This window comes from Ochotona curzoniae, unplaced genomic scaffold (genome assembly GCF_017591425.1).
Source record: "Ochotona curzoniae isolate NIBS_2020 unplaced genomic scaffold, NIBS_Ocur_1.0 scaffold_2476, whole genome shotgun sequence".
Classification (NCBI taxonomy): domain Eukaryota; kingdom Metazoa; phylum Chordata; class Mammalia; order Lagomorpha; family Ochotonidae; genus Ochotona; species Ochotona curzoniae.
In genome coordinates, this window is record NW_024467095.1 from 1767759 (window position 1) to 1792515 (window position 24757).

Genomic DNA, 24757 nt, shown 5'->3' on the forward strand with positions numbered 1-24757 from the left:
AAAAAATTATTTCCTGGAACCTCACAGATAATATACAAGGAACATGAATATTTGGGTTCTGAATGTAACAGAACTTTCCTAACACAAAGCAAATTGAATTAGCCCAACAAGGAATGAAACCTAGAATCCTGGCCTGCAAAAATGCAAAACCCTGGCTGACTGCACTAAATTTGCCTTGAATATAAATGTTATGTTAAAAAAAAAAAGTGATTTATCTAAACACAGTGTAGGTAGCTCTGCAATCAGTGTCTCATAAATAAAGAGAGATAGATGAAGAGAAAGCTCTCTAATTGATTTTAAAATTAGTTCCTAGCAAAGAAATAATCTGACAACCAACAAGGTCGACAACAGTAGGAAAAAAATACAGCCCTCAGTAAAAGTGCACCTAAAACTTCAGTGAATCAAGACACCTCAACTCTTCTGAAAGGAACGTGCTTGGGAAAACCAGAGTGAGAACAGAGGTGTTAAAAGAAAGCTAATTAGGGACCAATCTTCAAAACCAGTTAATATTCTGAAATTAACCCCTCTGGTGGACTGGAATACACATTGTGAGGGAACCACTAGCATTGGGAAGCAGGCACCATCACTGCAACAGCCGCAACCTGATTGAAACTGGAATTAGGGGAGAGAAAGTGCCCAGAGAAAACTAAGCTGTGAGTGACCTAGCCAGCACAAGAAGCAATCCAATTAAGAAGACAGAAAACTATAGGTTGCAGAAGCCCCTCCTGGGATCCTTGGACCCCCCACCACAGTGGCTCAAGCTGGAATCTAATCGCAGCAGTCCAGATGAGCAGTGGAAGGTGGGTGGAAGGGTGATGCCCACTCAAGAGTGACGTGTGAAATTAAGTCTAATGCTTCAGCAGGTATTTTTATTTAAAAACGTATTAAGTGCCTACTGAGTTGAGAATACCGGGTAAGACTGAAAGAAGGCTATGAAGCTGAGAAACAATGCCATCTGAGGCCTTCGGTGCAGGATGCTGCAGAGGAAAGACGGTCCTAAAGGGGCCTTCAAAAAGGGCATTCTCAGCACAGCCCGGCAATAAATGGCCACAGGATGGTAAACGCAATGGTGCTGTGAACACTGGAAACAGAGAATTACTGCACTTCAACGGACAAGAAGAGGCAAGAAACATGAACATACGAGTACCAAGGAGATTGAGATAAGCCGAGAATGCAGAGCCGGTAATGGTGATGATTGAAGGGAGACACACTAAGTGGATGGAGATCAGTGTGCAAGGTTCAGAGTTAGCCACCAAGACGTACTAGATTGTTAAAATGCCGCAGAAATTACCTCCAGGAGAAAAGTCAGATCATGAGAATAGGATACATCACCAAAGGGACAAAAGGATATAATTTAGAATGAGAAGAAAGCGACTCAAAGGGCAACAAGACAGGCATACATTGTTTTCTTTAGTTTAAAACTCACTTAAGGGGGACCACATAGTTTGGAAGGTCTGCTACCAACCTAGATAGGAATGCCCTGACATCACAAGGAGCCAGGCTTGTCCTACAGTGACCACGCCGGCAGAAAAGCAGATCACATCAGTGTTTTAAGTGGCGGTACCCGGGTACTAATCTTACAAAACTGGACATATGCACTCGGTAAACTAAGACCAGCCAAACTCTTCTAATAGTAATTTTCCTCAGTAACATTGGTGGTTTTTCAAATGTTCTCAAAAATGCATGGATCAAACAAATCCAAAGCTGGTGCAGAATCCCTGGGCCAGTGCTCTGACACAGTCTACGTCTTTTGATCACAGTGCTGCCGTCCGCAGATCTCTCCACTGGAATCCGCTGAAATGCTCTATCCATTTCAAAGAGCTTTTGCTTTTCTCCAAGGTCCTTAATGGCAAGCTGGAGTCTCTCTCTAATTTGCTATTTGCTCCCAGTCACCAGTGCAAGATCACAGTCCGTGGGTTTATTGGCTTGCCCCCACTTCAGTTAGACTCCAATCCCATAGCTTTCTGTTGGTGTGCCACTCATCTTGTTTTCAGAAATCTAAACTAGAGGGAATAGGTTGGGGGCTGCTTTTAATTATGTGTAAATGGCAAAGCCCCCAGGGGCCCTGTACAAAGGAGTTATCAGCTCTGGAAAGAGCCCTGCCTCTGACAAAGAGCCCTTTAGAACACCAAAGCTTACCTAATAACCCACGTAGCAGCAGCTCAGGTCCCAGAGGAGACCCAGAACACCAGGCCTGGAGGAGGCTCCAGGCGAGGAGGATGAGCAGGACACTGGGAGAAGAAGCAGAGAGCAGCTTTAACAAATGGGATCTTCTCGTGGCCAGGTCTGAACAGAGGCCCTGGTGTGAAGGAACCTGCGTGTGGTAATTGAGTTCCAGAGGATGGCTGGGGCTGCCAGCTCCAGGGAAAGGCTCCATCTTTTGCTCTCCACACTTGCCAAATACCAAGCACTCTGTGTGGGAGGCAAGGGGAAGCCCACGGATGAACAACAGATGAGCTCAGGAAAGTGGCTGGGGGAAAAGCCTGGCAATGAAAGCCCACCCTCTCCACTGAACACTGGGGGCTGGGTACATTATGTACCTGTTTTCAAGGTAAATTTTCAGCTCTTGTACCTTTTACCAACAATAGCACAGCCAGAACAGACTTCGTGGAGGAATAAGTCAGTCCCTTCATCAGATGCCTGGGGGCTGATTCCTTTGTCATTAACACTCCAGCGTGTAACACAAAGCCCACAGCAGCCCTGAGCAACAGAGCACTGGGCTCTCGTGGTTCACATCAAAGCCCAGCACTCCCTGGGAAGTCCTGAGATTGTACAATGTGTTATCTCCTTTAAGGCAGCAGCTCAGGAAATCCACAGCCTTTCCCCAAGACTTAGCACTAACTTCTCTAAGGCAAGCAACTGGATAAAACAAACCATGCCTTCAGAGAAGCCCTGATCCATGTTCAGGTTCACAAGAGCCTCAGGACTATGGGTTCTAAATGTACTCTCAGCATGAGGGAGCTAACACCACTTAACAGAAGACAGTGGACTGCCCCCTGAATAACACAACTAACAGCAGACACATCCAGCTAGAATCTTCCGAGGTGAGTATTCCATGCCTTTGCTTTGAACCCTTCCATCAACCTTTGGAGCAACAAATCAAGCTCTAACCGAAACCCAGCATCAGAGGCTGGCCATGGATTCCTGGGCAGTATTGGCTAGCAGCCACCCAGGGTGAAAGCAGTTGCTTTGATCACAGCGTCTCGTGCAAGCGCTTCCTCTGGCTCCAATTAGAAAGCAACCAAAATCAGGGAGTGGAGGTATAGAGCTAGCCAAGGGCAAAACCTTGTCTTCTTGTTACAATTTATGAGAAATGAACTGGTCTCTGCATGCAAGAAAGAGAAATCCAATTTGCCACATTATGCCCCAAATTTATAGATGGCTCAGCAGATCTGTATTAGCTGATAACATACTGGAGCACGAAGAGGAAAACCACTTAAAGAAGTCTGTTCGTGCCTCCTGGAAGGCAAAGCCCCAGTGGGTCCTCACAGTGAGGCCAACAAGCCACAGCCAACCCCCACAGAACATCTTCCCACTGAAGCCTCTCCTTTCTCAACTGCTCCAACTCCCTCTCCTTCATCCTCTCCCACTTTGTATAAACTATCAACTTATCTTTTTCTCCTTTCTGAAGGGAAGTCAGTTAATGTCCATCCAGAGCATATGGTTCAAGGTCCTCTGCAATCCAGAGGCCATGGAGCTCCACCTCCCAACAACCCCACGCACCCTTTTTCTCCATCTATAAGCCCACTCCCCAAATCCCATCCTTAACATTTTCCTTGAAGGCTCTACCAGCCCTTTTCTAACAAGCTCAAACACAAATTCCTGTATGCACTGTGCCTTACCGAAGCGTAGCTCGCCAAAGGCGACAAAAGAACAGGAGCTGAAATCCACCCTCTGTTCTGCTTGCCAAGCCATGCTCTCTGACACCAGACAGCCTGGAGAAATAGGTGTCCTTTCTACATTTGCAGAAAACGGTCATGTGTACTTACAGAGGTCACAGTCCCAACATGTGTATCCTGAGCCTTGACTGGTTTTCCCCTATAGCTCTAGGTACAGGTGTTAAAGTAGCGAAGGCATGCCTGCAGTTCGAGTTCTACAACATCTAATTCTATGCCACACTGGGAAGCCAAGGTGATTGGTCATCCCTGTGCCCTTACACTGCCAATAGCAAAGAGTTGGTCCTTACACTCTTTACAACATTGGGGGACGGGGGGGGGGGGTGCCTTCAGAGGAAAGGTAACTATTCTGAACCCTCCAGGATACAGACGAACTGCTGGAAAAAACGCACACAAGGCACCCAGGGCCCGGGCAGAAGACGCTGCAGAGCCCTCTGACGGAGGATGATCTTCTCTTACAAGGGCAGACGGCAATACGTTCATATCTTGACAATTTAAACAAGTAACACAAAGTACTTCAATAAAAATGTGCTTTTCCTTGTTAAAATCCTACAAGTTAAAACCCCAAATCATGACATACAAGTTTTCAACAAATGGGCTCTTCTCTGACTCTCAAACCTACTTCTAACCACTGCCTGGCACTGTATATCCTCTACTCCAGTCACAAAATCACTTGCAGGCCACCGTAGGCCCATCTTCTCTCTTGGTGACTCCCAGAGTGCTGGTAGGGTATGTTTACTGTGGCCCTGATCACATACATGTCCCTAGACTCACGCATGCACTGGTCACCACCCCAGCCCCACTCTCCAAATTCTGTCACTTATGCTTTGGCACGTCAAAAACTCTTTTTTTTTTAATCAGGCTACGGCCTAGTTAATTACTGTTTGGGTTTTAAATGTCGCTACCTCTGTGAAGCCTCCCCAGATTCTAAGTGCTCCTAATTCTAGAAGTTTCCTTCATAGCACCTAACATAAATGAAATAACTTGTGCATCTCGCATAACAGATCCAAACAGGGTAGAATCACAACAGCATCTGTTAACTTTTATGTTTATTTCCATGTGCCTCCCCTTCACGAGCCCTGCAACAGAAAATCATGCAGTAAACACTGATTTGCGCAAATGCTGGATATATAGAATTGGACCTGGAGAGCTGTGCTGACGACATCAGTAACCCCATTCCTCAAGTGGCCACTGGCTCCTTCAAGCATGGTGTGGTGGAGTAAACTAAAACATACTTCAAACATGAAACACACAACCAGATTTCAAGGACTGGAAGAGGATGGCAGGAGGGTATCTCCATTTTTTCATAAGCATCCACCTTCTTTTATGTGCTAAAAGCTACGGTTGTGGAGTGGGCACTGTAACATCGTGGGTAAAGCCACTACTTGCCACACTCACATCGAGTACGGGTGCCAGGTTGCCTCCTGGCTGCTTCCTGTCTGATCCCACTCCCTGCCAGCGGCCTGGGAAAAGCAACAGAGAATGTCTGAGTGCAGGAACCCCTGCCAGCGGCGGGCGTCCCATCCCTGTCCACCCCTACCTACTGCAGTCACGGGGGAGTGAGCAGGCAAATGGAAAATTCCGTCTATCCCTCTGTAATTCTGGATACATTGTCAAATAAAATACACTGCAATTAATTTTAAGAAAAAAAGGATTTATTTATTTAAAAATCAGAGTTACATAGAGAGATCCTGGAACGCCATGCAGGTCCCCCACATGGGTGCAGGCACCAAAGGATTTGAGTCATCCTCTGCTTTTGTGGGCACATTAGGAGGAAACTGGAACACAGGTAGAGCAGTGTCCTTGAACCAGAGTCCAAAAGGGATACCAGCAGTGTAGGCAGAGGCTGTCCCTACTGTACCACAATGCTTTCGAGTCTTATTTCTTATTGGTACTCACTTGCAAATCTGAAATAGCAAGTGTAACAGGCCCATCTGGCTGGCATGACTGTACCACTGGCCAACGCTGGGCTAGCATTCCCTAAGTCTCAAAGGCTAAGAAGGCTAATTCTGTTTTCTTGAGCTCCCATAATGAGCACCGATTGTGCTGGGAGGCCCTCAGGGTGCCCTTCTCCACTGTATTCAAAGTGTGTTATAGCATCTTATTTCCTATGCGATCCTTCTGTAAACTCTTCCTGAGGAATTTAACAATAATGGAAATCATCCCTTATTTCCCTCAGAAGCCATATGTCGTAGGCTGTTATAGCTAAGCCTTACTTAGAACTTTCTTAAAATGGAATAAGCTCGCAGAAGTAAACTGCCAGGGAGCGGGAGAAGGAAAAAGGTAACCCACCTTGATAAGGAAAAGGAAGCATCATCAGAGAGAACACGGTTTTCCCATTGAACAATTCCAAAGGTTTCTTAAAAATATCAAAATTTTCTGCAGTAAATTGTTACTTCAGAAAACCTATCAGCCTACCTAAAACAAGCCATTTCTCTACAAACTACTTAACATGCATCTGCACATCCCATAACGCTTTGGCTGATAATGCGACCACAACGTTAACGCTCCAGAACTGCACCAAGTTGTGGTTGCTGTGGGAACCTTCACTGCAACGGCAGAGCACACCGACGGCCTCCCCTCGAGCCTGACTCAACGGAGGATGCGTACTTAGTCTGCTCAGTAAGGCACAGCTACAGTTACTGAGAGAAACTAATTTTGGCATTTCTAGGCTTTCATGCATTTACATTCTCGACCTTACCACAGTATACTGTATTGCTTGCTACACTGCATTGTCTCCTCCATAGGGAGAAACAGGCAGAAAAAGAACTGATTGGATAGACATTCAAATCACACATCCTGTGTATTTTTGATGCATGAACCGATTCAAAAAACGACAATCATGATATTTTTATTTCACTCTTATGGAAAGCCAGTAAACTCTCACACAAATGAAAACAGGGCATGCATTTCAACTTCTGAGTGTATCAAGATGTGAGTATGTGTACAGCACTAGAGAAGCAATTTCTCAACTTCAGACAAAGTATAAAAAAGGTAGACAGCATTCAGAACTAACATCAACTACAATGTTTCATTTCTGAAATCTATGCAAACAGGTGCCATTAACTCTGAGGATCTGGTTACAATTAATCAACAGAGGTATTAGGTATTTAAGAGGTAACACTTACAAGAGGGCAATACAAACAACAGGAAGGGTATTTACAAAAACAAGACACTTAGCAGGCTAATCCTCCTACAGCACTGACACCCAATATGGGCACCAGCATGAGTCCGGTGGGCTCTATTGCCCATCCAGCTCCCTGTTACAGCCTGGGAAGCAGCAGACCCACTCAAGCCCTTTGCCCTCTGCACCCATGAGGGAGAAGTGGAAGGGCTCCTGGCTTTTGGATTGGCTTGGATTTAGCCACTGCAGCCATTGGAGGAGGGAACCAATAGAGGAAAGCTCACTTTCTTTTTGTCTCCTCCTCTCTGTAAGTGTGCCTTTCAAATAAAAATAAATCTTCATTTAAAAGAAAGATGCCAACTGTAATGCCAGCTAACTGGAATCCCATATGCTACACTTCTGATCTAGCTCCCTGTGTCTGGGAAAGCAGCAATACCTGGGCCATTCCCACCTATGTGGAGGTTTCAATTCCTGGCTTTGGCCTAGACTAGCCCTGACTGCCAGACAAGTAAGCCACTGCACCAAAGATATCACTTGATCCCTCTGTCACACCACCCTTCAAATAAATATTTTAAAAAAAAAGACTATCAACATAAAGCTGTCAAACTTGCTACTGAAAATAACTTCCAAAAAAAGAGAACAGGAGTTCCCAAATTCTTACCCTTAATGTTAAATAACACAGAAAGGCAAAAAGAAAACCACCATAAAATCTGAAACAAAATTGTATATCCATATATTTAACACCAACTCTAGACGTTTTCACACAAAGCATAATTTGTCAAAACTGACTTACCCGTAACTGAGGCAAGCACCTATGTGGCCAAAAGGCCCAACAAATAGCACAGCCAGTATTGTCAACAGTAATTGCTAGCACTTGCAAAAGATGCGTGATAGCCTCCGAGGAGAAGCGTAAGGGGAATCAAATCAGAATGATCAGGGAACTCACCCAGTTATCCCATACATGAGACACGGAGCTTCCTGTCTCCTTATTCACAGACAAGGAAAACCTTGCTAATAAAAGAAAAAGCTCATCCAGCCTCACACATATACCAACCCTGACTGCTCCCAAGGCCCCTGAAGGATGACAACGGCGCCATCTGAAACGGAGTGGAACAGTGCGTGTGAGTCGGAGGACTTGAGGCCAGTTCATGGTAACCAGGCTAGAAACTTTAGAAATCACCACTTTGGAGATTAAAATCCCTGCCCTTTTATACTCCCACATGCATGCCACACTTAGTACCTACTGCTCCCTCCGCTTTCCATGAGCAGGCCGGGGGCTGCCCTGGTCTTACCTGTGTGTTCTCGCCCTCCAGCCGTGGTGGCCGGATGCTAGACAGGTGGATGGTCTTGTAGTCTCCGGAGCTCAGCTTCACAACAATGGCATCTGCATTCAGAACTTGCATCACCTGTGAGCAAGAAGAAAGAATGCTGGAAAGTGCTTCACAACCCTGCAGGTCCCCAGCTCACACCCGTCACTCAGCATAGGAAGACCAACAGCCCGTGAGGTAGATCCAACTTGATCCTTCACAAGGCAGCAATGGCCATAATTATCAGTCCCCAGGGACTCTGTTAGCTTCCTGACAAGAAAGAATCCATAGTATTCCTATCTGTTGCCCAGACCAAGAAATGTGGTTAGCCACAAAGCCTATTAAAACCTGGAAACCCAGTCTGCGGGTTATTGAAGGTTTTCCTTGAAACAGGCTCTACACTAAAATCAAAAACCCTATCTCTATGTGAATCTAGAAAAAGAGGAAAGCTTGGATTAGAAGAAAGGACCAGAACTGGACGGGAGGGAACTAAAATAGGATGCCCCAACAGAGAGCAGAGATTTCAAAGGCAAGTGAAGGGCAAAGGAACCATCAGCTCAGCATGGGAAGGGGCAGGTCGCTGAGTAACCTCACGTGCAGAAAACTCAATTACTAAGTTCCCACCTCAGCTACTCTGAAAGACAGGGTCCTTTTCAGAATATGGCGTATGGACATGTCCTTGTTTGGTGACCCACAGGCAGAAACATGGGACCCCACTCTCAGTTTCAAAACACTAACTTCCAGCCTAGAGAAAAAAATAAATTTGCAACTCACAGGGCAAAAGCAAAAACATTGTGCAGAGATTATTAGAGCATTCCCCTATGACCACAGCAGGAAACCCCATTCAGCCCAGACGTGCCACATCAAGGCTGTAACTCGACACTGTAATGCAGACAGCCCACAACTCACCCAATCATATGTGCAGCCTGCTGTGCCAACGCTTTTTGGCTTTATTTACTTATTTATTTGCCAGCAACACTTGCTAGGCACTAGTTACTGACTACAAAACATCACCATGTATTCCACCTGCACAACCAGAATCAAACCACCCCAGGGTCAATCAGGTTCATCAGGGCTGCCACGACGGTGCAGTAACCTAGACGGTCAACAGCCAGGCAGAGACTGGGGAGTTCCCTTCCTCTTCAATGCAAGATACAAATGGATGAGCTAGACCCACTTATTCCATACATACATTTTTTCTAAAGATTTATTTATTTTTATTGGAAAGACAGATATACAGGAGAGGAAGAGAGACAGAGAAGATCTTCCATCCAGTGATTCACTTCCCAAGTGGCTGCAACAACTGGAGCTGAGCCAATCCTAAGCCAGGAGCCGGGAGCTTCTTCTGGGTTTCCTACATGGGTGCAGCGTCCCGAGGCTTTGGCCCATCCTCCACCACTTTCCCAGGTCAGAAGCAGGAAACAGGACCGGAAGCAGGGCCGCAGACACCGACCGGTGTTCATAACGGATACTGACGTTCTTAAGCAGAGGATTTAAGCACTCGCCTATTGCGCCAGGCCCTACTCCATAGATATTACACAAACTCACTAATTTTCTTCCAGAAGCTTTTAGATCTTTTAGCACATGAAGTACCATTTAGTAGCACACTTTCCTTTTTTCCATCTTATAAAGATTTATTTATTTTTATTGGAAAGGCAGATATACAAAGAGGACCAGAGACAGAAGGGAAGAGCTTCGTCTGTTGATTCACTAGCCAAGTGACCGCAACAGCTACAAATGAACCGATCTGAAGCCAGGAGCTAGGAGCTTCTTCCGGGTCTCCCATGCGGGTGCAGGGAGATGGATGGAAAGCAGGGCTGCCAGGACATGAACCAGTGCCCATATGGGATCCTCGCACGTGCAATATGAGGACTTTAGCCACTAAGCTACCATGGCACACTTTCAAAATTGGTCACTCTCCCTTTTCTAGAGCCAAGGCAACCACATTCCCAAAAGAGTTCATGGCTTAAGGTACAATCTGAAGCAAGCAAAAGGCAAAAAACAAGTGAGAAAGACTATAGACCAGGAAATAGCAGAGCTCAATGCCATCAGAAGAATGACTAAAAGACAAGGGCAAGCAATGTGTAACTCAACAGAAGGCTGACAAGAGCAAGGGGATGAGAAGCTAGGCCTGGGCTTGCAAGCAATGGCACAAGTGTGAAGAACAGCCCAGTAATCAGCGAAGTCACGGGGGTCTGAACAAGCGAGGAGACTGAGACAGTATGACTTTTCATTTTCCGTTAGAGAAGACTGATGTGCAACCCTTGACATAACAAAATGACAGCCTCACGTAATCATAATTATCCTTCTAGAACCCTCTTACAGACCTGATAATCATGAAGATTAATCACTAAAACGCAAAGAGCCTGAACCCAATTGTGAAGACCAAGAGTGATCTTAGGCGGTCACACCAGGACCAAGGTCAGGGCTAATTGCCTAGGTATGGGTCTTACCAAACAGCATTAAGATGTGCACGGTATGTGGGCACACTTACACAAACTTTAAAACTGCCTGGAATGTACAACCAAAAACAATAGATTTCCATTACCACCTAGACAATTAAAGCCTGGTAAACACAGAGGATGGAATCCCCTCATGGGAAAATATACCGAAACATTAAAACTCCCAGGGAATGATTTCCCTATTCTTCAAAACCCGACATTTGGTTAACAGAAAAAGCATTACGCAATGGGTGTCAGATCATGTAGAGGGTGAAAGCTCCATGATATTTGCTTATTCTACAATTCTAACCTCCAACCAAACGGAAGAAAAAAAATCCACAAAGTCAAGCCAAGCAAAGTTAACTGTTATAGTAAATCAGAACAGCTCTACAATGAAAGGCTACCAGAAGGCTAAGAGGATAGTCACCAAGCATCTCCTACACACACAGGGCCGCATGGCAAGAGTCCCTGTGCTGGACAAAACACAGAGAAGACAGATCAAGGCATTCTCTGCTCTCTAGCCAAGCTCGGAATGGAACAAAACCAAGCAAAGTATCACAGTGCTCACACCTTCAGCCCCTCATTCCAGAATGTGAAGCTCTAAGCATACCCTGGACAAGGGCCTGGGATTCTTCCCCCTCCTAATGAATGTGTTAGCAGAAGGACGCATGGCTCCTTGGAGCTGTAAATTTCTCCTCAGCAGCAGCCTCTCTGCTCTGCATCTCCCTGATTAGAAACCTCCTCTTCAGGAACTGCGCCCTCTTGACGCTGCCAGCTAAGCGTGCTTTAGCGTTTGGGTGAAGTGGGAGGGTGAGCGCGTGTGTGTGTCCACGTGCTTGCATGTAAGTGGGGTCTGTGCCTTTCGCTTCCTTAGTAAATTGTGTCATTGCCATTCAGAGACTAAGCAGCTCCAAGCAGACATGGAATAAGCCATAAAACCCCAATGACAGTCACACACTGTGCAATAAGTAAAATGCGAACTCGTTTGCTTGCCCCAGCCCGCTCCTCAGGACTGCTACAACTGTGTGCTCACAAGGCTGATTCTCGCGTGCTGCTCATCAGCACCGCTCCCTGTCTCCTCACGCCAACCCATGCACACATGCCACGAGATGCCTGTGGCACAGGAACGAGCCAGTAGTTGGACTCCAGACACGTGCAGCCAACCCAATTCCCTCCACTTGTCTTGACGCCAATTATGCAAAGTACAATGGTCTAGTGATGACAATGTATGGGCTAACAGCTACCACAGTCAACAGAAGAGCAGAGCTGTGTCAGGGCAGGGACCCTGCCTCTCTTTCCAGCCTTCTGTCATGCTCCCAGCCACAGAGCTTATTTCTGTCTCTCCTCCTCTCTGTAAAAGGCTGTGTCTTTCTCTGTGTTTCAAGTAAAATAAACTGTAAAATAATCATGGTAATATCCGATGAAAGCATGTCTTGGTGCCCAGACGTAACTACACCAGATACTATAATATCTTCTTAATGAGGGATCAAGATTCAGCAAAAATTCAACCAAGGGACATTTCACAAATACCTCATCAATACTTCCCCTCAAAACACCAGACATCAAAAACTAGTCTTAAGAACTGTCCTATCCCAGAAGAGCCTAAGGAAAAAAACACAAGTAAATTGGATCTAGTGTCCCGGGACACAAAGGACGCTGGGAAGAAGGAAGAACACCTCAGACAATATCCTCCACATTGGGAAATAAATTAGAACACATCATGTAAGACATTACCAGTAGGACATTGTGAAGCTGTAGACTACCTGCTCAATTTCCCTGAACTGCCCTAAAAAAATCAAGTGCCTACCCCAAATGGCAAAATCTTCTCCAACTGAATCAACTTCCTGTTTTCTTATCAGCAAATCCGTTTGCCAAGCTAAGCTGCAACCCAGGGTTGTTTTTTCTTCCTGGCAGCACAGACCACTCCTCCCGGCCTTTCCCAGGGCTTCCTGCTCAGCTGCAAGTCATGCCCCAAGTCAAGGGACCGGCCAGCATCTGCTGTTTTCCTCCACTCAACAAAACAAGGATACACTGAATGCATTTGATTAATAATCATCTAAGACATCCACTTATATTCAGTACAAACTCAAAGTCCAACTCAGAGAAAATAGACAAGAAACAAAAAGGTATCCAAGTACACAAACATTTCTAATAATTGAAAAAAGTTTAAGCTAACAAATTCATAGCAAAGCAGGATATAAACATCTAAGAATCGCTATAAATGCGAACACATTTCCTGTGCATGTATTAGAAGACATTATATTATCAAGATGTCAATATTATCCAAAGTAATTCATAGATTTAATGCAATTGCTAACAAAGTCTCAAGGATAATTTTTACAAAAACAGGTTCCCACTTTAAATCTGTATGAAATCTAACAGCCAATCAATTCAGAAAAAGAATAGGGGTGGAAGATTCATGTATTTAGATTTGAAAATTTCCTACAAAGGTAAAGGAACCAAAACAGCATGCCATAAGCATATAAGCAGTTATGCACCTATGCATATAGACAAACCAAAGAAATGCAATACAAGGGCCCAGTGCAGTAGCCTAGCGGCTCAAGTCCTCGTCTTGAATGTGCCAGGATCCCATATGGGCACTAGTTCTAATCTCGGCAACCACGCTTCCCATCCTGCTCCCTGCTTGTGGCCTGGGAAAGCAACTGAGGACAGCCCAAAGCCTTGGGACCCTGCACCTGCAAGACAGACCAGGAAGAAGCTCCCAGGCTCCTGGCTTCGGAATGGCTCAGCTGCCGCTGTTGTGGTCATTTGGGGAGTGAATCATCAGACAGAAGACTTTCCTCTTTTCTCCTTCTCTCTATATATCTAACTTTGTATTAAAAATGAAATAAAATCTTAAACAAAAAAAGGAAACAGAATCCAGACATAAACCCTTGCGTTCATGATTATTCATAATGTAAATTACATGAATTCTTCAACGAGGCTTGGCTGGTGAAGGGCAGCCTGTGCAGCACAAGGTGCCGGGTGATTGGATGACCACATAAGAAAGGGGATCGAGACCGTCATCTAGCAGTGCATTCAAACAGGAGTCCGTGGTTTACATTTTTAAGGCTTAAAGAAAACAGCGGACAAAAACTTCCAATCTTTGGATTGGGCAAATGATCTTGGACATGAGCATAAAAACCACAGCAGCAACAGAAAACACACACACTCGCTGACGAGCACCCTAGGCCGCGCTGTGGTGCCGCCGCTGGCGGTGCCAGGCCACACTTGTCAGAGACAATGTTCACATTCTACCTACCCGGCCCCCTGCCACTCAGCCTGGGAGGCAGCACGGAGGGCCTGAGCCTCCAGCCACCTCGGCCCTGGCCACTGCAGCTAGCTGGCGAGTGGACTGGCTCTCCCGCTCTTCCTTCCTGTCCTCACAACCCTCTGTCACTTCGCCTTCCAAATCCACAAACAATCCAGTCTTTACCATTACGAGTATTCAAACAATCTCAAAATGGGAAGCACATTGGCACAACACTGGAGTTCCTGGGTTTTGAATCCTGTCTCTGCTTCCAATTCGGCTTCCTGCACAGACACCTGGGCGCAGCCAATGGCTCTGGTTCAAGTCCTTGAGTCCACATGGGAGACCCGCGTGCTGGGTTGGACTCGCAGTTGCAGCCATATGGGCGCCGGTTCTAATCCCGGCAGCCCCGCTTCCCTTCCAGCTCCCTGCCTGTGGCCCGGGAAAGCAGTCGAGGACAGCCCAAAGCTTTGGGACCCTGCACCCGCATGGGAGACCCGGAAGAGGCTCCTGGCTTCGGATCGGCATAGTATCGGCCCGTTGCGCTCACTTGGGGAGTGAATCATCGGACGAAAGATCTTCCTCTCTGTCTCTCCTCTCTGTATATCCGCCTTTCCAATGAAAAAAATAATAATAATAAAAAAAATAAAAAAAAAAACTAAATACTACAGAATACCACCACCTGACACTATCATATTTTATTACATGAAATTTATCAGGTTTTAATAATGGGAAAAAGCATTCTCGAAGACCTAATAATGAACTCTATCTGGACCTGTGACTGGAACCACACAAAGGGGGGGGTGGGGAAGCAAACACTTTTAAAATCAATAGCTTATAACCTGATCTGCAAAGCTGGTTGTTGATGCCTGAGAACTGCAGGGGGCTCCCGGGAAAGCTGCTTGGAGGCAGGAAGTGTGTTAGTTTCTTACAGCCTTCAAATGCCCCCGGCTCAGGTTCCTGCTCCTGGAAGCTCCCACTGGGCACAGAAAGGAGAGTTCTTGACCCCGCAGAGCAGAAAAAAGCTGCCCTATGAGGACATGCTTCTCCACCCGCCTCCCCCAAACCATGCTATTCAGGTCTCTGAAATCTGCAACGCCCAAGATTCCAGCAGCAGAGACAGGGATGCCAAGCCACGTGCTCAGGGGACCATATGGCTACAAACAGCACAGATCAGCTAAAACGCCACGGGGAAGGCAGGCAGGGAACTGGCAGGCCACGACAGGCACCGAAGTCTCAAGCAGACTCAGCTAATCGCTGTGAAGTGAACATGCTTCTCTGCTAACCTGGAGAGACAGGAAGTGCCCTCCCTTGCATTTCATTCCCTAAGAAGTAACTGCTTCAACCAGTCTCTCAAAAAACTACACAGAACCAGAAAACATTTTGTTGGGTTTCAAATTTCTAAGCATAAGCCTCTTGGCTTAAGTGTCAGACACAGCTATGGATCCGCTCCAGAAATCAGCTCTGTGCCCACAAGCACCCGGCCCAAGGGGTCATGGGTTATCTTGTACAAGCTTCTCTGCACCCTATAAAACTGCTTCCTTTAAAAAAAAATGCTGAAGAGAACCCCACAGAAAAACAAGAACCCCACAGAAAAACCCACCGTGCAGGACTCCTGACTAGGGGTGTGAAGACTCAGGACTCGGGTAGACCCCTTGGAAATGCCAGTTGGCATGAGCAGACATTTTTTTCTTCTTCTTCTTTTTGTTTTTGTTTTTAAGATTTGTTTATTTTTCTTGTTACAAACTCAGATATACAGAGTGGAGGAGACAGAGAAGATCTTCCGTCCGATGATTCACTCCCCAATTGAGCGCAACGGCCAGTGGGCCATGAGTAGACATTTTAATAAACCAGGTAAAAACCAACTCCAGGATTTCATTGGGTTCTAAAGTATAAAAATACTAGATACATTTTCCTTTCTAATTTAATACTGATATACTGAGGTTTAGAAGAGAGGTTGAGCAACTATAGCAAATAAACATCTAGCCTGCTTGAAAGAGACCAGGTAAAGCACAAGTTTTGTTGTGCTTTAAGAAGCAACTGGCTAACTGCAGTTTATACATTTTAGCTCAAAATGACTTAAACTTAGTATGTACTAGCTAGCATGCCTAAAAGAAAAGATTATTTGGCAAGTATGTTCCAAATCATGATTAACAAAGTAACTGCCATTCCGTTTCTTCCTCAGCTGCAGGCAATCTCCTAGGTTGCCCTGCACCTAGGCAAGAGTTACACTGCTGAGAAGAGCAGCCAACAGCTGGTGGTATTCTGGGCCTGGTTAATGGCAATCTGTGTTACCTATACCAGTGTGTACCAGTGTACCAGTATGCCAAGGCACATGCCCACATAAAAACCGGGGCTGGAGGACATGCCTGGCTGAGCTAGGCCATGGTACCGACCTGCAAGTCTCAGGGAAGTGGATGGACCCTGTTCATGCTGAGCTACAGCACCCACGGAAACAAGAGAACTAGATCTGGGGGCAGACTCTGTAGGGGACTTGTGGGCTCGTTTCTGTGCTTCTCTAACACCTGCCCGCTTGCTCAACAGCTGGCGGTGGTAAAGGCCAAGCCAGGCTGGACTGTGGAAATCATCTGATGCTCGCAGGAGCTCGGCCAGGCTGGCACCTGCCAGCACATGCAAAGGCCAACACTGGGAGCAAACCATGGAAAGCAGGGCTATGGCACCCATCAGCCAGAACCGGGAGCATTCTGGGAAGGGGAACTTGGAGAGCTCTTCTGCTGGGCTACCGCCCCACAGGGCAGCAGAAGATCCAGGGCTGAGGGCAGGCTAGGCTAGGTAAGGCTGCAGTAGTCCTCACCATGTGTACGGGACAGGCTGAGCCAGGATGCAGTGCCCACTGGCACATGCAAGATCCTTAACTAGAGCCAGGCCTTGTGGGGAACTATGGGCATATTCCTGCTAGGCTTTAACTCCCAGTAATGACTACAAGAGCTGGAACTGGCTGGACAAAGCTGGGCAAGGCTGCAGCAGCCATCAGCATGTATGTGGGCTAGGTATTGAAGCATGCCAGACTGGGCAAGATCCAAGCACCTGCTGCAACTCACAAGAGCTAAAATGGGGGCGGGGGGTTGGTTTAGACTGTAGCACCCGCTGGCAAGAACCAGAATGGGTACAGGCCATGTCAGGTTGGGCCATAGCAACCACACGCACTCAAAACCTGGAGCAGGGAAAGGGCATGGTAGTGGAACTTGGGGAAATCCCCTGCTAGGCCACAGCTCCCACTGCTAAGTGCAAAAGCCAGGGCTGAGGGCAAGCCAGAACAGCCAGACTGCAGCATCTGCCAGCATACATGTGGTCTAGGTTTGGGGTAGACCAAGCGGTGCCAATTCACAACATACATTGACACAAGCATGAGTCAGGAAAGAGCACAGAGCAGATCGAGTTGGGTCACAAAACCTGCTAATTCCCACAAGGGCCAGGGCTGGCACTGGGTCAGCCTGGGGTAGGCTGCTGCACCTGCCAGCAAGAGCTGGGACTGGGGAGGGGGCAGGGCAGGACAGACTGGGCTCCCGAAACTGTTGGCATGTACAAAACCTAGGGGTGGGAACAAGCCTGGTAGGGGAACTTCAGGGATGCCCTCAGCCCAGTTTCCACTGTTAAAGTGTGAGAGCTGGGTCCGGAGGTGGGCTAAGTTAGCTGTTGCCCATTGGTCATACAGGAAGTAGATGTAGGCTGGCTAGACTGTGGCTTCTGCTGATGAGCACAAGAGCCAGGGTTAGGAGCAGGTGGGAATAGACAAGGAGGTAACACCTGTCAGTATGTCTGTGGGCTGAACTAAGCCACTGCACCCGTGGATAGACATGAGAACCAGATGGGATGTGGGACAGTCTGGGCTAGGCTACAGCACACACTAATGTGTGCAAAAACCAGGAGCAGGGGATGCCTAGCTGAGGTTATTCGGGGGTCATCCCAACTAGGCCATAGCACCCACTGGTGTGCATAAGAAACGGGCCAATGGCAACCTGGGCTGGGCTGGGCTAGGCCACTGCACCCATGGCTTTGCCTGAGATGTGGTTCTGGAGTTGGAACTGACCAGGCAGCAGCCTATACGAATGAGTGCACTGGTTGGCGCAGGTGATGGAATATGTTATAACACCAACTGCAGATCACCAAACACACAAGGAAAGCCTCTAAGATGAAAAAATGCAATGGATATAACGGAAAGAAAATACTCCAAAACTATGAAAACTATTTACTCGGTGAACTACAACAGGATATTCACACCTGCAAGAGATATTAGAAGGGCAAGCGTTCGGCACAGCAGCGGACTTCACTTGTCTACACTGCGTGCCACACGCCTGGCTGGAGTCCTGGTTCCACTCTGGCTTCACCATCCTGGCGCAGCGGACAATGACTCCAGCAGCCGGGCAGCTCCACTGTATGTGCAAGACGCACACGGAACTCCAAGCTCCTGGCCTGACACTTGAGAAGTGAACCATCTGTCTCTCTCTCATTCTCTACCTTTCAAATAAATAATATGTGTCATTTTTAAAATGTTAAAACATACGAAATGGAAACATTATGGGGGGAAAGCCACTAGAAATGGAACCAGAAATGATATGCCCCAACTAAAGCAAAAAGGCGGAGGATAAAGTATGTGCACTGGCCCGTCCTATGCACAGACAGGTACAGACAAAGCACGTTATTGTGAAATCAGAACTCTTGGCTTACAAAGAATTAGCCAGATCTTTCCAGAAAGAAAATCATGTAAAAATGAAGAAATAAAATGATTTAAAACTCCCACCACTCCCCCAGAAAAAAACCAAGGTAAGTGAAAAACACCCTCTAATAGCCAAATACAGCAATATCTTCACAATTTTAATAGTAAACAACGTCTAAAATGGTTATTCCATAGCCAGCGGGACTATCATGTACACATAATATACAAAACGGGATCAGAAATTTACCTCCCACGTACTATTTGCCATGACCTTAGAGAATGTGCCACAGCAGAATGAAGTGGCAAATGACATGAGACAAGCATTATTCCAGCCCAGGTGTTAAGGCACAGAAACTCTCCAAGATGGTGGCGACGAGACACAAAGATGCTAGCACTCTACGGGGAGGAGCAGTACAAGTCACAAGGGTCCAAGAAAGCACTATTAAAGGTAAAACCAGCAGAATGAATTTAGATAGCTGAATTAATAACTCCATACAAAAGAAATACGAATTTTAAAAATTGCTAACTTCAGGGAAAATACAAACTAGTGTAGGAAATGAAAAAATAATATTCATATGTCATATACTCCTGCAGGGATTAGTATTCACAAGGAAAATAACTAATTTATGGTATGACTGCTTAGCAGGATTCACAGAAAGTACATGCACACGGCATATCACTATGTGTGCTTGTGTGAGAACACCAAATCTTGACTTTCCACAATCTGTAGAAAAGGGATTATGAACATAATCGAAAATTTAAGAAACAGCAACATAAATCTTTTATTCACATATATGAATCAGCTAAGACTGAAAGTATGTCTCAAGGGAAATGAACTAGCACATTTCTTCAGAAGCCTATAGTAATTTTGAACTTGTTTTGATTTAAAAACACAAACTTAAAAACTAAAGGATTATATACAGAGGGTTGGTGCTGTGGCATAATGAGCTAAGCTTCTGCTACAAAGCTGGCAGCCATATGGATGCCAGTTCAAGTCCTGGCTGCTCCATTTCCAATCCAGCTCTCTGTTTTTGGTCTGGAAAACCAGCAGAGGATGCCTCCCACTCTCGAGCCCTGCACCAGATCAAAGAGGCTCCTGGCTCCTGGCTTCAGATCAGCTCAGCGCTAGCCCCTGCCGCCATCTGGGGAGTGACCCAGCAGACGGAAGGTCTCTCTGGCTCGGAGGAGAGAGCAGTACTTGTACAGTGGCTGCCAGTCTGCACGTAGCTTGTGCAGCATGCACCTGAACATCACTGCTGACGCCCAAGCCTCCAGCACAGGAAGAAGCAGCGCCTCAATGCACAGAGGAATCTATCCTGCGTTGTAATGAATGAAAAGATTAACCTCACTTACAAAGCAAACAGGTCAGGAGACGAGGCCATCTCAAACAAGTCTAGTTGTGGCACTAAGTCTAATTCTCTAGTTAAAAAATGCAAAAATCATGGGCCTTAGTTCCCCAACCAGCAAAGATCTTCTAGATGTTTCTGCAAAGTCAATTTCAACTGAGGAGGGATTAGCAGGGATAGGGCTGAGCAGTGGGGCCCTGCCAAGCCTCACCCACATCCTGAAGACCTGATTCCCATATTCACTCAGCAGTCACCCTATGGTTGTGCAGCCACATCCTTCCAGCACATGAGCACAGCACGTGAGAGTCACGCGTGCACAGCAGCCCATGCCCGAGCCTTCACACCAGGACCCTGCTTCACCCAGAGGAAGCAGATGTCATTCTGGTCTGCAGCCAAACCAGAGACACATAGGGAACACCCCACCATGAGGCGTCTCCCACTCGCGTCATCTAAACAGGGCTACTCTCACAGCTGCTTTGACACCTTCGACAGAAGAGGAGGAAAGGTCACTTGAGCACCCATCATGTACGACTGCACGTCACTGAACAGGGAAGCAATTCGGCCAATTCCTTGGAGACTTTGCACAAGTTCGTTTCCAGGTTTTTCAGGTTTATAGTGCCCCCTTGTGGCTTCTCTGCCTAAACACGGGTGAATGTTTCAGTCAAAACTAGCATCTCCTGGCAAAAGCAAGACTAATTAGGAAGGAGCAAGAACAGGTGTGTCATTCAAGATATCAAAACCAAAGCCTGCAACTACAGAAGTACTTTTATAGCACTCCTGATATAATGAAGGGATTTCACAAAGTATAGTTCCCCTCAAAGACATCCATCGCAACACACCATTAAAGAGAAGTCCCTAAAGACAGTACACAGGGGGAAGCGTGTATGCATATACACACAGAGACACAAGTGCACACGCACACAGGGGAGCGCATGTATGCACACACACACACACACACACACATCCCCACACGGAAAGGATCAATTTGAGGTCATGTAGATTCAGGCATAGGAAACTCTAGAGGATGTCAGTGGAGAGCAGACAGACACCACAAAGGCAGAGATTTCAAGCTAGCAACATCAGCCACTCAGGAATTTACAATGAAGCAAAGGCAACACAGAAATTTTACAAGTTTTGAAGAGATTTAGTAAGATTCTCCTGCAGCATAAGGTGTACACGCACACCCAGGGAGTTTGCTGAGAAAGAGTCACGAGCTGCAGCATTGCCAATGCTTCAGGCCATGGCCTCGTCACTCGCAGCTCAATGTCTGCTCTCCATGTCAAGAAGCATTTTGAGAAGCAGGACACTGACCTTGGCAACAAACTGCTTATCCTTCTGGTCCAAATTAGCAGTGGGTGGTACGTAGTCTCTCCATATTCTCAGCCTGCGTTCCTTGGCAAACCTGGCAACAAACCAGAGGTGGGAGATCAGACCAAGGCCATGCCATCTGCAGCCACCAGCAGCAGGAAGCACAGCCTGACTCCTCCGTGCAACTGCAGACACACCCAGGAGAAAAACGAGACCACAGGCCCACGGAGCCTGGACAGCACAAATCCGATCATTAGCCCTCTGATTTACCCTGTGTCATCTGAATTACCGATCAATTCAAAATTAATATTCTCTTTGGAAGAGAAGATCAAGTAAGAACATATAACTAAACAAACATTTTTTAAAAGGCGCAAGTCTGCAATTTCCATTTCAATTATAAGACTGTTTTCTGATGCCACATCCTACAAACAAGCATCTACAGGATAATTGGAAAACGCACTAAATCCTTTTAGAAGTTCATCGACTAAAATAAACAACTATGCTTCCAGAAACGCCTCTTAACGCACTAAGTAAAAACTTGCTACTTCAGTTGAGAATAACGTAGACTATGTATAGATTAACAAATAAAAACAATACTGAGAAATAAAGATATGTGAGGAGTTAATGTTTCTAAAAAAAACTGTACTGGAATTTTTTGTTTTGTTAATACAGAAGCATTAAAATGAGTTTTAAAATAGGGCAGGATGTAGCAGTCCTTAGATACACAAACACTTCAACACAGGTGACTCAAACACAGCACGCACAGCAGCAGGCGACTCCTGCACCACTGCGATGGGGCCAGCATTCCTTGATCTAAGCCCGTTTTTTTTAATTATTATTATTATTCTTTTATTTTGGTGATCTTTACACAGTTGATTAGGACACAAAGGGTGAAGGCCTACAGGAAAGTGGGTAAGACCATTGTTTCCACATTAATATATTTTTTTTTCTGTATCCGGGGTAAGGGAAGAGATAAAGGGAGAAGCCCCAGGCAGCCTCCCTCCCATCCCAGGTCCCCGATTGGGGCACGCTCCGAGGGTCCTGCTCATGCAGGTTTGATAGTTCAACAGTTCCGAATTGCTGCCAGTCTCACCTGTTTTAATAAGTACTCTCCAAAGAATGCATAAAATCTACCGCTGTTAGAAAACATGGAAATAACACTTGAATTGTACTTACTTTCTTCAGACACAGGCCGGAACTTAAAGAATGCAGAAAAATATTATCAACAAAAATTTAGAATATTAAGGAACTCAACAAGACTTCCTGAACTTTAAAAACACAGAACCAAAACACCACATAATAATTAAAAGAACTGGTAACATTACATCCCCTAAGAGTGCTATTATTTTCTAGTTTAAAATGGTTTTAAAAAATTAAATACACAACCACAGTGGTTTGGAAAAACAGACAATGTACTTCTCAATCATGGCCCTGGTTGAAGATCCAGTTCTATAAAACCTGGGAGTGTTTCTGTTTCTGCTTACATGTACATGGGCTTGGAAAAGGCCCGCGAGAAGGAGCCAGCACCAGTTACCCCGTTTGGGCTGCTATTTTCAACGTGGCTGCGAAGACACGGACATGACAGGCTCCGGGGACTCAGACTTCCATTCAGCCGCTCTCGCTGCCCAAGATGTTGTCCTCCGGCAACCATGCTCAAGGGAAGAGCTCTACCTACACCTAAAAACACCCTGCCTGAATTCCTCAAACAGCCCCGGGGCACTGCGATGCTCACGTTCACTTTTGTGGAAAACCACTACTTTATTGCTTATCAAGCCAGAAACATCAAAAGAGCATCTAAGAGTAGAAAGTCAAAAATACAAACAGTAAATCTCATGTTGGTCAAACCATATGTACATACTCATCATTACAGCAATGACTCCTTGTCTGTGAGAGAGTGAAAGAAGGCACAAAAATTTGGGGAGGAAAAGAATTTGTGTCAGGCCTAGAGCATCAGGTTGGTTTAGCATCTGCAGGCTCTTGCCTTACTACCATACTCTAGCATGCCTGTTTATGAGTAACGATCAGAATCTTATCCTTCTGAAATGATTCTCATGCTTATTTCATTCCATACAAACTTAAGAGGAGGGCTTGAAAAATCCCAGCAGGAGCAGGTGCTGAGATGTGACTTGGGGTATCTGTACCAGACACCCAAGTCCCGGGTTTGACTTCTAGCACCACTCCCTAACTCCGGCCTCCTGCAGACCCCAGAAGCCTAGCCCAGGCAGGACCCGCTCCCGGCTTCCGCAAGGCCTAGCGTACTTGAAGCCCTGGGGGAGAAGCCAGCACACGGAGAGACCACTCTAGCTCTCCCTCTCTGCCTTTCAAATAGAAATCCAAAAAACATTCTAAGGCAATCAATCAATGAATACTGCCTCAGTGCAAATGTCAGCCCTTGGAACCCAGCGCTGAGTCAGCCCGAGGCTAAGGAGGAAGCTACTGCCGAACGACACCTTCACTTCTCCTGCAATTTCCCTAGTCCTTCACTAGGAGGGAAAAAAACATATACTGAGTTGGATGAGAAGATCAGATTTCCTTCTCTTCACAAGATTTTTCTGCTGGAAATTTGCTGAAGGAGCTTACCTCTCAGCTGCCCTCAGCTTTTCTGCACCTCGAGTGTAAACTGCAATCGACCAATCCACACAGCGGGCAAACCCTTCCTTCAGGAGCAGCTCCGTGATGTTGCCATTCTGCAAGCCGGGGGGTAAGAGCCAACAGGCACACGTGAGAAGCTGGGCTGGAGACCCCATTCTCCCGAACGCGACACAATTAATACTGTAGACAGCTCATTTTTGTTGTGTAGAATTATTTTATTTGAGGAGTAGGCGGAGGGCTGGCATTATGCCGCAACAGGATATGCTACCATGAGCACTGGGTCAAGGTCTGTTTCAAAGAGAGTCAGGGAGAAACAGAAAGAACAGCCTTCTGCCCCTCGTTCATTCCCCAGAGGCCCCTACGGCCTGTGCTGGCAGCCAGGAACTTCCCCGGGTCTCCACGTACACACAGGGGCCCTCCTCTGCTCCTTCCCAGGCCACTAGCAGGGAGCTGGATCAGACGGGGGCTGCTCTACTTTTGATCCAGTGCCCACTAAAATGATAGTGTCACTACTTAGGCTGCTGCCACCCCGTGAGACCCACGTGAGTTCCAGGCTCCTGACTCTGGCACGGCCCAGCCTCAATCCATGCAGCCATTTGGAGAACGAACCAGTAGCGGGGGAATCTCAATCTCTCTCTCTCTCTCTCTCTCTCTCTCTCTCTCTCTTAATCTCTCTCTCTCTGTGCCTTCCAGACAGAGAAGGAGAAGGAAGGAAAAGAAAAGTGAAATGGACAGAGAGAGGAAGATCTTCTTTTCACTGGTTCACTCCCCAAACGGCTCCAGTCAGCCAGATCCGGACGCAGCACCCACTGGGG

At 46.4% G+C, this 24757-nt stretch overlaps 1 protein-coding gene across 2 annotated transcripts in view; it reads right to left on the bottom strand.

The window, feature by feature from the left end:
* The window catches only part of SND1 (staphylococcal nuclease and tudor domain containing 1), a 375610-nt gene that overhangs the window by 309377 nt on the left and 41476 nt on the right, over positions 1-24757 (bottom strand). For both annotated transcript variants that reach the window (XM_041002494.1, XM_041002495.1), the window contains exons 8-10: positions 23931-24037; positions 21354-21444; positions 8313-8426 (exon numbers count right to left, since the gene is read on the bottom strand). In XM_041002494.1, the coding sequence (XP_040858428.1) occupies positions 8313-8426; positions 21354-21444; positions 23931-24037 (312 nt within the window). The remainder of the gene's footprint in view (positions 1-8312; positions 8427-21353; positions 21445-23930; positions 24038-24757) is intronic.